General features: G+C 44.5%; 1 protein-coding gene across 1 annotated transcript in view; it reads left to right on the plus strand.

The window, feature by feature from the left end:
- ptprt (protein tyrosine phosphatase receptor type T) overlaps positions 1–15,262 on the plus strand; it is a gene marked incomplete at both ends in the record, with an annotated part of 404,935 nt that overhangs the window by 157,468 nt on the left and 232,205 nt on the right. The window contains 2 exon segments of the mRNA XM_084173452.1: positions 910–1,025; positions 1,784–1,958. Of these exon segments, the coding sequence (XP_084029578.1) occupies positions 910–1,025; positions 1,784–1,958 (291 nt within the window).

Raw genomic sequence — 15,262 nt, forward strand, 5'->3', positions numbered from 1 at the left:
TGAAAGAGTTGATATATGCTTATGCATGCCTAGTCATTGTATTGAGTGTGCTCTGTATAAGGTTTAGTTTAATGTCAACGTGTACAACATTGGCAGGTAAGAGCTGAATTGCAGTGTACAGACCATCTAAATAAATAAACAAATAAATAATGTCAAATTGTGTGATAAATGTCTGTGTGGAGGGAGCATCAGTCGGTCAAAGCCAGGTGAAAGCCTCAGGAGCCTTGGTCAGGGACAGGGTCCGACAGGTCCGGACTCGGAGCAATGATGACTGGTCCTCAGCGCAACTGGTCTCTGTAGCTGGTAGCTAGCCAACTACTTCTCGACCACCACCAACAAGCAGCACTCACCTGGGTGATGCCCCGGCAGCCATTGAGGTGCCGGAAAGCTCACTGCACATTGGCAATAGTCCAAAGTAGCCTTGTAGTACTCCCGAGCATCTGCACTCGTCCTCTGCCATCTCAGTTGACCTCTCCTGTCTCTTACTTCAGACTTCTCCACTCAACCTCAACCTCAAATCAAAACATCCAGCTAGCCAACTACTTGCTAGTTAGATAGCTAGCTAGCTAGCCAAACCAACCATCCAACCAACTGACTTGTTTGACAGTTTTGAAACGCGGTGGTGGCTTAAGACAATTGTAATGATATACACTGTTAATGATTTTTTTTTTTTTTTTTTTTTTTTTTATAAATATATATATATATATATATATATATATATATATATATATATATATATATATATATATATGTATATATACATATAAAGCTATCAAAAACAACTAAATATGACTAATATTTATAAAAATGAACAGGAGCAATTCGCATTGCTGCCTTTACGGCCCCATGGCAACCAAAAAAGAATAATAATATGAATGAGTGTTTGACACAGTTTACTGCCCCTTGTAGGGAAAGCACCTCACTTCCTGCGGCTGCAGAATGTAGAGGTGAACGTGGGCCAGAACGCCACCTTCCAGTGTACTGCTGGGGGGAAGTGGTCCCAACATGACCAACTGTGGCTACAGGTGAGTCCCTCCCCTTCAGTCCACTATAAATGTCATCCATCTTGTCCCTCTCACTTTAAAGCTGCAATCCTTAATTTGAAAAATAACAGACGGCAGCCTTGCCTGAGTGATGGGGCTGAAGAAGTAACCAATCTGAAATTCATAGATGTAGCTTTGGATGCATCCACCTTTAGTAACTAGCTTCTTTAGCCTTATCAGTGACGTAGAATACACAGGGAATTTTATTTGATCTCTGTTGCAGTGTTATGAGTGACCCCACTCTTGTGAAAGGACACTTACAGCATGTTCCAGTTCCTTGCTGTACTTGCACACACACTGTAATGGTATAACCTCTATGGGGAGATCCATACAATCTGTGCCCTGAGTAGAAAGTCTTGTTTTAATATGGATGACTGCCTCTCTTTCAACCACCACTGTACTTCACTAGAAAATGTGTGTGTCTTATAGTAATAGCATTTGCAGTGGAAAGTAGTACCCAGGGCAGTAAAAGTCTTAGTGACATGCTAGAATAAATTATTCTTTGGAAGATTGTTATAGTCGAGTTGATACCGTAAGGAAAAAGTGCTGTGAAATGGAAAGTCACGGAAATGTATCTGAAAAGTTGCAGAGTATCTGACAAACATTAACCATACTGTGGGTTTCTTTGGTTATCAGATTTGAATGACCATACAGTTTGTCCTTTTTTACCATACCAACGTGAGAAATGCTGTGTGTACATGTGTTAGTAAGCAAGTGTCTGTCTGGCTCTCTCTCTGCAGCAGTGGAACGGTAAAGATACAGCCCTCATGGTGACACGGGTGGTGAACCACCGACGTTTCTCAGCCACCGTCAGCGTCGGGGACACGTCCCAGAGGAGCACCAGCCGCTACCGCTGCGTCATCCGCTCCGATGGCGGCTCCGGTGTCTCCAACTATGCCGAGCTCATCGTCAAAGGTATGGCTAACATACTAACGGCTTACCTGCTTGTGGCTAAAAGCTAGCAGGTAAAAGCTAGCGGCTAACAGCTAGGCTACTAGCTAGCAGCCTATTAGCAGTCAGTCAGAACTCCGCTGGGGTCCTCCAGTCATTAGCCGAGCGGCAAACCCCTCACTAGTTCAGCCACCATCAGCAGCAGCAGCAGCGTTCTGTTCCACTGTCTCCCCCTTCTCCCACTTGATTATGCACACTAACTTTGCCTTGAACATAAACCATGAGAACATATTGGTTAAGGGAGTGGAAAACAAGGGTTGCTTCACAGATAGCATAGACTACTGGGTAATCGTTGGGTACTGTAGGATGGGCGGATGGGCACTCTCTCTCTCCGCTCTCTCCTGAGAAAAAGAGGAATACTTGGGAGGGCACTGTAAATAATTTGAGATAGACTATATATTTTGTTCTATCAATCAATCAATCAATCAATTTTATTTTATATAGCCCTTCTTACATCAGCTAATATCTCGAAGTGCTGTACAGAAACCCAGCCTAAAACCCCAAACAGCTAGTAATGCAGGTGTAGAAGCACGGTGGCTAGGAAAAACTCCCTAGAAAGGCGAAAACCTAGGAAGAAACCTAGAGAGGAACCAGGCTATGAGGGGTGGCCAGTCCTCTTCTGGCTGTGCCGGGTGGAGATTATAACAGAACCATGCCAAGATGTTCAAAAATGTTCATAAGTGACAAGCATGGTCAAATAATAATCAGGAATAAATCTCAGTTGGCTTTTCATAGCCGATCATTAAGAGTTTGAAAACAGCAGGTCTGGGACAGGTAGGGGTTCCATAACCGCAGGCAGAACAGTTTAAACTGGAATAGCAGCAAGGCCAGGCGGACTGGGGACAGCAAGGAGTCACCACGGCCGGTAGTCCCGACGTATGGTCCTAGGGCTCAGGTCTCTCAGTTGGCTTTTCATAGCCGATCATTAAGAGTTGAAAACAGCAGGTCTGGGACAGGTAGGGGTTTCGTAGCCGCAGGCAGAACAGTTGAAACTGGAATAGCAGCAAGGCCAGGCGGACTGGGGACAGCAAGGTGTCATCATGCCCGGTAGTCCTGACGTATGGTCCTAGGGCTCAGGTTCTCAGAGAGAAAGAGAGAACGAGAGAATTAGAGAGAGCATACTTAAATTCACACAGGACACTGGATAAGACAGGAGAAGTACTCCAGGTATAACCAACTAACCCCAGCCCCCCGACACATAAACTACTGCAGCATAAATACTGGAGGCTGAGACAGGAGCGGTCCGGAGACACTGTGGCCCCATCCGAAGAAACCCCCGGACAGGGCCAAACAGGAAGGATATAACCCCACCCACTCCGCCAAAGCACAGCCCCCGCACCACTAGAGGGATATCCCCAACCACCAACTTACAATCCTGAGACAAGGCCGAGTATAGCCCACAGAGGTCTCCACCACAGCACAAACCAAGGGGGGGGCGCCAACCCAGACAGGAAGATCACGTCAGTAACTCAACCCACTCAAGTGACGCACCCCTCCCAGGGACGGCATGAAAGAGCACCAGCAAGCCAGTGATTCAGCCCCTGCAACAGGGTTAGAGGCAGAGAACCCCAGTGGAGAGGGGAACCGGCCTGGCAGAGACAGCAAGGGCTGTTCGTTGCTCCAGCCTTTCCGTTCACCTTCACACTCCTGGGCCAGACTACACTCAATCATATGACCTACTGAAGAGATAAGTCTTCAGTAAAGACTTAAAGGTTGAGACTGAGTCTGCGTCTCTCACATGGGTAGGCAGACTGTTCCATAAAAATGGAGATCTATAGGAGAAAGCCCTGCCTCCCGCTGTTTGCTTAGAAATTCTAGGGACAATTAGGAGGCCTGCGTCTTGTGACCGTAGCGTACGTATTGGTATGTACGGCAGGACCAACTCGGAAAGATAGGTAGGAGCAAGCCCATGTAACGCTTTATAGGTTAACAGTAAAACCTTGAAATCAGCCCTTGCCTTAACAGGAAGCCAGTGTAGGGAAGCTAGCACTGGAGTAATATGATCAAATTTCTTGGTTCTAGTCAGGATTCTAGCAGCCGTATTTAGCACTCTATCACTTCTGTTCTCAGAAAGGGAGGACTTCTTTGTTTAGGGTTCAGTAGGAGGCAAACCTAATCCCCCCCCCTTCCTCTCTCGCTCTTTTCCTCCCTCCCTCCTCCCCTCCTGTCGAAATTCAGCCAGCGACGGTTCCTGCACCGGGTGGTTTGCCTAGCCAAACAAACCTTTAATGCTTTGATTCCCGCTCACTGCCCATATGTGTGTGGAACGGGGCGAGCTGGCGCTGCCTAGCAGAAGCTGGCACTGAATCACTACTGTGATGCACCTGGAAGCCAGAGGAGACTCTGCCTAACCTTGAGTTGTTCCTGCACCTGGCTTCTTGGCTCGGGCCTTCAGGCTAATAGCCAGGGGCCTTTGTAGTGGACCATGCCTGAATTGGTGCACCTCGGCTGGACTGGAGGCTACTCAAATCCAGGCTGGCTGCTGTGTCCACTGGTCTCACCCTTGGTGTTTGATTAGCATCCTTGGTGTTTGAGAGTAGATTAGCTGATAGTTCTGATTAATGACCTGCACAAGTGGCCCTCTCAGCCACTAGTCTATACATATCAGCGGTCACAATGTCTCAGTCCAAAAACTGCTCCTACCCCTTCTTTTGAACAGATCTGTAGGAATTGGAAGTGAATTAGAGATGGCAAATGAGGTGAATAGGTTCTTCCAGTTATGTATTGATATGAATTAATCAAGTAGCCTTTCCTGCAGTCAAATGACCTAGTGGCCTCATGGGTGCAATGTTATTAATATTTTTCATAATTTCATAATAAATAAACATTAATTTATAAAAACTCAGAAAATCCAGTGTTGATGGTGAAAGTCAAACTGGGCTCAGTGGGGGTTTGGTTAGATAGATAGCTGAGAGATGTGTTTGGGGTGGTGTTGGCTGTTTTTGATTGGATGTTGAGCTGAGAACAGGAGCCATCAGCACCATCTGTCTCTCCTCATCATGCACTCCTCCTGGGCCCTCCTGTTTATGTGTGTGTGTGTGTGTGCACGCTCATTTGTGTGCGTGCCAGGGAGGTGATGTCTCTGTGCTGTCTCTGTTGGCAGCTCAGGTGTTCAAAGACACTGGCATCAGCCAGGGGAATTCTGAGGTGCCAACCCAGTGCTGATATAAAACAAGAGAGTGAGAATTTCTGGGGTGATCAGATACAATACTTTTACAGCATAGATACAGCATTGGTTAGACAGAGTTATAGTGAAGATATTAGTGCCAACATTATTTTTCATATACAGTGAGGGAAAAAAGTATTTGATCCTCTGCTGATTTTGTACGTTTGCCCACTGACAAAGACATGATCAGTCTATAATTTTAATGGTAGGTTTATTTGAACAGTGAGAGACAGAATAACAACAACAAAATCCAGAAAAACGCATGTCAAAAATGTTATAAATTGATTTGCATTTTAATGAGGGAAATAAGTATTTGACCCCTCTGCAAAACATGACTTAGTACTTGGTGGCAAAACCCTTGTTGGCAATCACAGAGGTCAGACGTTTCTTGTAGTTGACCACCAGGTTTGCACACATCTCAGGAGGGATTTTGTCCCACTCCTCTTTGCAGATCTTCTCCAAGTCGAGGCAGACGTTTGGCAACTCGAACCTTCAGCTCCCTCCACAGATTTTCTATGGGATTAAGGTCTGGAGACTTGCTAGGCCACTCCAGGACCTTAATGTGCTTCTTCTTGAGCCACTCCTTTGTTGCCTTGGTCGTGTGTTTTGGGTCATTGTCATGCTGGAATACCCATCCACGACCCATTTTCAATGCCCTGGCTGAGGGAAGGAAGTTCTCACCCAAGATTTGACAGTACATGGCCCCGTCCATCGTCCCTTTGATGCGGTGAAGTTGTCCTGTCCCCTTAGCAGAAAAACACCCCCAAAGCATAATGTTTCCAACTCCATGTTTGACGGTGGGGATGGTGTTCTTGGGGTCATAGGCAGCATTCCTCCTCCTCCAAACACGGCGAGTTGAGTTGATGCCAAAGAGCTCGATTTTGGTCTCATCTGACCACAACACTTTCATCCAGTTCTCCTCTGAATCATTCAGATGTTAACTGGCAAACTTCAGACGGCCCTGTATATGTGCTTTCTTGAGCAGGGGGACCTTGCGGGCGCTGCAGGATTTCAGTCCTTCACGGCGTAGTGTGTTACCAATTGTTTTCTTGGTGACTATGGTCCCAGCTGCCTTGAGATCATTGACAAGATCCTCCCGTGTAGTTCTGGGCTGATTCCTCACCGTTCTCATGATCATTGCAACTCCACGAGGTGAGATCTTGCATGGAGCACCAGGCCGAGGGAGATTGACAGTTATTTTGTGTTTCTTCCATTTGCGAATAATCGCACCAACTGTTGTCACCTTCTCACCAAGCTGCTTGGCGATGGTCTTGTAGCCCATTCCAGCCTTGTGTAAGTCTACAAACTTGTCCTTGACATCCTTAGAGAGCTCTTTGGTCTTGGTCATGGTGGAGAGTTTGGAATCTGATTTATTGATTGCTTCTGTGGACAGGTGTCTTTATACAGAGATTTAAGAGTGTGCTCCTAATCTCAGCTCGTTACCTGTATAAAAGACACCTGGGAGCCAAAAATCTTTCTGATTGAGAGAGGGTCAAATACTTATTTCCCTAATTCAAATACAAATCAATTTATAACATTTTTGACATGCGACTTTCTGGATTTTTTTGTTGTTATTCTGTCTCTCACTGTTCAAATAAACCTACCATTAAAATTATAGACTGATCATTTCTTTGTCAGTGGGCAAACGTACAAAATCAGCAGAGGATCAAATACTTTTTTCCCCTCACTGTACATAATAGTTGGAATTGGATTGAATACCTGTTGACTAAGAAGTGGTCGAATCAAGTCTTACCCCTGGTGGAACTATGAACTTTACGTTCCAGGCATTCTCAATTCCCCATCAACATGGGCTGGATCTATGGGTCTCTTAAGGCTGAGGAAAAGCAGGGAATTACAGGTATTGGAAGAGATTAGAACAGTGAGGTTTATAAATCGGGCCCTCACTGCCAGAGTCCCAAGCTATTAATAACATCCGCTACTGGAATAGTGGGCCGAGTCAGCGAGCAGGTGAAGGGGTGGAGGAAAAAAGGAGGGGTGGAGGGATGGAGAGATGGAGGGGTGGAGGATACAGGGGTGTAAGGATGGATATGGAGAGATGGACATAGAGGGATGGAGGGATGTTCTTAGTGCTGCCATATATAAAGATTCAGATGTGCTTTCATATGACTCTTACTTTCTCTCTTTTTCTTTCTCTCTCACTTCACATCTTCATACCTCTCTCCCTCTCCAACCTGGACTCAGGGGTAGACGTAACGTAATAAATGTAAATCTGTCTCCCTCCATTTAGGATAATATGTTACGTTTCATATGGTATGTATTACTTTGTGGATGTCCATAATCGATTTCGTACAATATGTTATGTATTTGCAATGCGTATGATATCTTACGAATTCCAATTTGTTGTGGCTAACGTTAGCTAGGTGGCTAGGTGGCTAACACTAATGTTAGCTAGGTGGCTAATGATAGCTAGGCTAGGGGTTAAGGTTAGGGTTAGGTTACGGTTACGAGTTAGCTTAAAGGGTTAAGGTTAGGGGAAGGGTTAGCTAACATGCTAAGTAGTGGCAAAGTAGCACAAAAGTAGTAAGTAGTTGCAAAGTTGCTAAAGTTGTCTGTGATGAGATTCAAACATGCAACCTTTGGGTTGCTAGATGTTCGCGGTATACATCCACCTATTCACCCCGACCAACCACCCTCCTTTTGTTTTTGCCTTAAAGGGGAACTCTTGGTCCTCAAGAAATGTTGGTGGCCATGATAGAAGCCAAACGTGAGTTGGCTTGGGCTGTGGTTTGATGTGGGTGTTTCTTGGGTGTGTCCTTGCCACCATCAAGACACACCCATATGTCAGAACCTTGCCTGCAGCTGTTGAGATGCAGGAGGAAGTTTTGAATAGGTCAGTAGCCTACAGAGTAATATGAGAAGAATGCGACTGCTGAATTTATGTAGATACTCTAAACTAAGTGGTTTGATAACTTTAAAATGTAGTAACAGGTCTATGTAGAATAAACAACCCTTTATATAATACCATAGAAGCAGTGTTCTGCTAATATAACAATGTGCACATTTAATATTTCATTGTCATTCCCACACGATCTGTACCTATCGGCAATCTTGTGGTAATGGGGCTACCTTGGAAAACATGTCTGAGTGGTTATACCTTCCTGTGAGGTGTCCCGTATACAACAGGAGTTCCCTGATCCTGGTGAAGAATACACCGGGTTTGATCCTTCCCATTTTGACTGATACCATTCAATTCAATAATAAAAAAGACAATACAAGTAAATGTTATGTCTAGTAAAATTGTTATGCAGAGTGCCAGGTCTCTCTCCATTTAGAGACATCAGAATACAAGCGCGTCTGTCAGTCTGGACTTCATCACATCATCTTGCAAGTCTCCATGTGCTGGCTCCATACACTTTTCTGTGAATACATAAACACATAGTCACTGTTCTATTACCAAATGATAGCTAGGATAGGTGATGTCTGAAAAATGTTGAAGTTTGAACAGGTCAGACTAAACCTACCTAATTCTGGTCTCCCCATCGACAACCATTGGTGAGCAGGCAAAAGGTGAGGCTGGAGGTAAGGTCTTTGCCAGCGCCCTATTGATGGGCATGACAGCATAGATCAGCTCCTGGCCCCTGATCAAAGATACACACAGAGCACTGATTACATTCTCAATGGTGGTCATGATTAGCATGGTGGAAACAACCTGATTGCTGCATTCATCTTTCTGTTTCACTTCAGATATCATAATGGGTTAGGGTTGGTTCCACCAGGTAATGAAGGTGAATTGGGACAAAACTCGAAACTGTTTTGACCTTTGACCAGGTCAAATGTCACCAACCTGATTCAAGTGTCATCCCTGTTCTATTTATAGGAATGCTCACAGCGAGGGCATGTCTGCGTGATGCTGAGGGTCCCCTTGCTGGCATTCTCTAGGTTCCATGTTCGGCTGCAAAATTGACATCTCTCGAACAACTGCAGCAGGCAACATCATAAACAATGTACTTCCTCATCTTATGAGGTGGTGTTGACTGGGAGGGCCTGTGACAGGGTCATACAATAGACAGCCAAGTGGTAAATTGCAATTTGATATTAAAAAAAGGACAAAGCGTTTTGATAATGCACTTTACAACCAAAATAACTCTACTACTTGTATCTGCTTGGCTGGGTAATTAACCTACTAGTTTATCAAAACTTTTCACATAAGACACATTACCGTTGTTGATAAAGCTGTCTGTGTCATCAGGGCAGTAACTCTGGTCAAGCTAATTCTATGCTTTAGAGATAGACTGACTGTAGCTCCAGATTAGATTAGATTCAGCCCGGTGACGATGTTACGGTTTGTTTCTCCTAGTTCACTGTATTAGTCAGACTCAGACATGAGTAAGCTACCACCATAGCTGCATCCATTATCCATTACATAATACACTTGTATGAGCTACTAACTAACTTGTAAATCTGACTTGTAGGCTAACATTAGCTAGCTAGCATTAGCTAGCTAACTAGCTAGCTAACGTTAGCTAGCCTGTAACCAGCTAGCCTGCCTCGCTAGCATTATCAAATGATAACGTTACATAACCAGCAGTATCTAGACAATACAATAAAGTTGTTTGAGCTACAACCTAACTAATTTAGGTACCTAGCTAGCTCGTTAGTTATCTAGCTAGTTAGCTAGCTATGCTAATGTTAGCTAAAATGTTAGCTAGCCTGCCTTGCTCGCTAAAGTTAGCTAGCCTGCCTCGCTTTACCAAAAGATAACTACCTACATAACCAGCAATAACTTTGTCTAACGTCATTAGCTAAGTTATACCAGAGAGGTCATTATATTCCAGTATCTCTGGTTATACTCCCACCACCGGTCGTTGCACAACAAGCTAGCGTTACTTGTGCAGACTTGGGGATCGACGAACTCCAAACACCCTATTACTAGGGTCCTTCAGCAGGGCATGCAAACCATAGTTGTCTGTGCATCCTTCTGGGCTTGATCCTTTGAATGTGTTGGGGGCGATGAAACAACAGAGCCCCATTCAATGAAGGAAATGAAGTGGGCAGAGGGGCAATTTGCACGTGGAGCTTGGCAAAAGGGGGCATGAATTGTTGACATAATTGTAATCCAAACCCAACCTTCATTTACTCATTGTGACACACTCAGGTCCAAACTCCGTTTGAGATGAGACTGACTTTATGACCAAAATGATCCTATTTACACTTTGTAGTCAAGAATATATGTTGCTGACTCATATAGACGCCACATTGGCTATTTTCGAAGGGATTAGTTGGTTTTTAGGGGCAGTCACTCTTTAAGTAACCTTCTGTTTTATGTAACCAAACGTAACATATCATACAAATTTGAGTATCCCAGATTGACTTTTACTATGTTACGTCTAGTATATGACACCAGGCTGCCCTCTCTCATTTCCCCTCTTTCTTGACTTTTTTCTCATTCTCTCTTCTCTCTCTCTCCACTCATCTTTAATCACTTTCTCCTCTATTTCTTACTGTCTCTCTCTCTTCCTCACCCTTCTTCTCTTTCTCCACTTTCACTCCCCAGACTAGGTTCACACCTCATAAATGGTGTTGCACACTAAAGAAGATGTACGATGACAGTTATTTATCCTTTACGTCCACTCACATTTGCCACCCTCCTCCTTAACCCACCTCTGCATATTGCCGCCATTTATACACATTTTTATCGAGATGTCACGAAAAGGCAAACGTTTTCAAATACATTTTGACTCAGCTTCATCAACTCAGGGTGATATTTGTACATTTTAGTCATTTAGCAGACGCTCTTATCCAGAGCGACTTACAGTTAGTTGAGTGCATATATATTTTTCTTTTCATACTGCCCCCCCGTGGGAATCCAACCCACAACCCTGGCGTTGCAAACACCATGCTCTACCAACTGAGCTACACGGGATATGAGATGCTGTTTTGAGAAAAAGATGAACCGTTGAATATCCAGCACTGGGCCAGTCAGTTCAATCATATTTTATGTGCAGAGGTCAGTGGAGGCATAAGAGAGAATAATTCAGTGGAGCCATGACTAATTTATTAAGAGGTAGTGGGAATGTCCACAGTCAAGGAGTGAGTCCCAAATGGCACCCTATTCCCTATACAGTGAGGGAAAATAGTATTTGATCCCCTGCTGATTTTGTACGTTTGCCCACTGACAAAGAAATGATCAGTCTATAATTTTAATGGTAGGTTTATTTGAACAGTGAGATACAGAATAACAACAAAAAAATCCAGAAAAACGCATGTCAAAAATGTTATAAATTGATTTGCATTTTAATGAGGGAAATAAGTATTTGACCCCCTCTCAATCATTAAGATTTCTGGCTCCCAGGTGTCTTTTATACAGTTAACGAGCTGAGATTAGGAGCAGACTCTTAAAGGGAGTGCTCCTAATCTCAGCTTGTTACCTGCATAAAAGCAATCAATCAATCAGATTCCAAACACTCCACCATGGCCAAGACCAAAGAGCTCTCCAAGGATGTCAGGGACAAGATTGTAGACCTACACAAGGTTGGAATTGTGGAAAGTGTTGTGTTCAGATGAGACCAAAATCGAGCTCTTTGGCATCAACTCAACTCGCCGGGTTTGAGGAGGAGGAATGCTGCCTGTGACCCCAAGAACACCATCCCACCGTCAAACATGGAGGTGGAAACATGATGCTTTGGGGGTGTTTTTCTGCTAAGGGGACAGGACAACTTCACCGCATCAAAGGGACGATGGACGGGGCCATGTACTGTCAAATCTTGGGTGAGAACTTCCTTCCCTCAGCCAGGGCATTGAAAATGGGTCGTGGATGGGTATTCCAGCATGACAATGACCCAAAACACACGACCAAGGCAACAAAGGAGTGGCTCAAGAAGAAGCACATTAAGGTCCTGGAGTGGCCTAGCCAGTCTCCAGACCTTAATCCCATAGAAAATCTGTGGAGGGAGCTGAAGGTTCGAGTTGCCAAACGTCTGCCTCGACTTGGAGAAGATCTGCAAAGAGGAGTGGGACAAAATCCCTCCTGAGATGTGTGCAAACCTGGTGGTCAACTACAAGAAACGTCTGACCTCTGTGATTGCCAACAAGGGTTTTGCCACCAAGTACTAAGTCATGTTTTGCAGAGGGGTCAAATACTTATTTCCCTCATTAAAATGCAAATCAATTTATAACATTTTTGACATGCGTTTTTCTGGATTTTTTGGTTGTTATTCTGTCTCTCACTGTTCAAATAAACCTACCATTAAAATGATAGACTGATCATGTCTTTGTCAGTGGGCAAATGTACAAAATCAGCAGGGGATCAAATACTTTTTTCCCTCACTGTATAGTGCACTACTTTTTAACAGAGCCCTATGGGCTATAACTCAGCCGAGGAGAGGAAGAGAAGGGTTTGTTACGGACCTTGACAGTTCCTTCCCCCCTTTATGTTCTGGTGGTAGCACACTGGATGGAGTGAAGCTATTGTGGACTGTACAGCCCCCATCTGCAGAGAAGTGATGGCAGAGATCAATAGTATGTGAAGTGTGTAGTAGTATGTCAAGACCATACAGCCGGCCGGCCGCGACCGGGAGACTCATGGGGGGCGCACAATTGGCCCAGTGTCGTCCAGGGTAGGGGAGGGAATGGCCGGCAGGGATGTAGCTCAGTTGATAGAGCATGGCGTTTGCAACGCCAGGGTTGTGGGTTCGATTCCCACGGGGGGCCAGTATAAAAAAAATAAAAAAAATAATAATGTATTCACTAACTGTAAGTCGCTCTGGATAAGAGCGTCTGCTAAATGACTTAAATGTAAATGTAATACGACATCATAACCTTTCAGTACTCCAACATACTCCTCTTGGACACTAGAGACAGAACTGATGCTGTATTCTGTAGTACCTGTAGCTATTTGTTTAAGAGATATACACATTTCAATTTCCAAGTATACTTCCAAGTATACCAATTTCCAAGTATACGTCCCCGATATAAATCTTTATGAATTATATTTTAGCTTTGTTTTAATTTCCACCCTTGTAAGAGCAAGTTACCGAGATGATAGTCTGTTGAAACCATTTTCCTTGAGGAATAGCTTGTCTTTTCCCTCGTTCTTTCCAGGTAAATGTTAATGCTCTACTAGTGACTATAAGTGGTTTGCGCAGCTCCTTTCCACAAGCCATTTTAAGTTGCTTTAGTTGACTTGCAGCAAGCTGTATGGCATGAACCAAATTCCCTTTGACTGCGGCTTGATGGGCGCTCATTTAGCTGACAGTAAGAAGCTCAGTAGACTCTCTCCTCTCTCTCTCTCTCTCTCTCTCTCTCACCCCCCTTTTCTCTCTCTCTCTCTCTCTCTGTCTCTCACTCCCCCCCCCTCTCTCTTTCTCTCTCTCTCTCTCTCTCTCACTCTCCCCTCTCTCTCTCTCTCTCTCTCTCTCTCTCTCTCTCTCTCTCTCTCTCTCTCTCTCTCTCTCTCTCTCTCTCTCTCTCTCTCTCTCTCTCTCTCTCTCTCTCTCTCTCTCTCTCTCTCTCTGACAAACAGTCACATAGAATCAACCTTGGTCCGTGTCCATATGCTGTAGCACTCCATACCTCCCTGTGATTCCACCATAGCTTATCTAGTGCAGCCGACCGGATGATCAGTCTGAACCCCTCGGTGTGAGTATATGGAGGCCCCTACAGAGAAGCAGAGGGCCACTGGAGATGGGGCCCGAGGTGGGCCCCCACTATAACAGTGATAGTGGGGGGGCTAGGGCAGCAGGAGAGAGAGAGAGGGAAGCTGTCATGGCATGATGGCGAAACGGGGAGGCCTACGTTATCTCCAAGGAGACAGCCCAGGAAGACAGCATTACCAGAGGATTTGGGGCTGTGCTGCGGCGCACTGAGGCAGGAAGCTGCCTGTGAAGAGGCTGAGTTACAGAGATGGATTAGAGAGCCATAATACTTCAGGGGAGATAAGCAGCCAGCCTGAGAGTTAGTACTTCAAACAGTTATTTGCCAGTTTATTTATCTGTTTGTGTGTATGTGTGTATTGGTTTGTGTGTATGTGGTTGGGGAGGTTGTGTGTGTGTGTGCATACTTATTTATTTCCTATAGTCTTTTTCCCCTCCAGCAGTACCGACCAAACAGTAACTACTTCAAAACAGCTCATATATACATTATATTGGAATAATATCTGCTATATATTTTCACCCCTATGCCAAGAGAGAGTACGTCTCTCTTCTTTTTCTCCTTGGATCAGAGAGTGACTGTATGTGGATGTGTGTGGATGTGTCATAAAATGAACAGAGATGGGGTTGGAGTGTGTGTGTGTCTTTGTCTGTGTGCACCCGTGTGTGTTTTTGGAGTTGGAATTGCAGGCCCAGGTGTCCACAGCGGTGTGTTTCCTTTGAGCAGTGGGGATTCATTACCATGGCTCCTGTGAGGGAGACATCTCCCCCTGGGATACGCCTTTCATTGGCTCTCTACCTGGGCCTCACTCCTTTTGAGTGCAGGTTGGAAGTAGATGCATTTCCCCCCTCTCTCTCTCTCTCTCTCTCTCTCTCTCTCTCTCTCTCTCTCTCTCTCTCTCTCTCTCTCTCTCTCTCTCTCTCTCTCTCTCTCTCTCTCTCTCTCTCTCTCTCTCTCTCTCTCTCTCTCTCTCTCTCTCTCTCTCTCTCTCTCTATATATATATATATATATATATATATATATATATATATATATATATCATTGTATATCCTCACTCAGATATGTTTTCTACCCTGGGCTTTGTGTTGCCTCACCTTTTGATTAAAGCATTCTTTGTGGGCATGCACTGGAAAGTAACATCACAGGCACAGGCAACAAAGGCAGAGAATACATTAGCCGAGGCGAGCGATATATACAATACAATGTGTTCCCCCAAATACATATCCAATCACCCTAGAATGGAGATAAGACTCCATGTGTCCTCCACATAGGTCAAATCGTAGCACTACTGATATAAAAGTATAAATAAAATGTATTTAATAATTACCCTAAATCCAGCACATTCAAAAGCAATGAGCCTCGGTATACTATGATACCAGTGCAAAACATGCAGATACTAGAGCGATATTACGATTCCTGTTGTTACACTACCTTAAATGACTCCTGCTCAGATCCTCAAGATCCTCAAGCTGTTATCAGCTCTCAATAAAG

This window comes from Coregonus lavaretus (assembly GCF_964263955.1).
Source record: "Coregonus lavaretus genome assembly, chromosome: 12".
NCBI lineage: Eukaryota > Metazoa > Chordata > Actinopteri > Salmoniformes > Salmonidae > Coregonus > Coregonus lavaretus.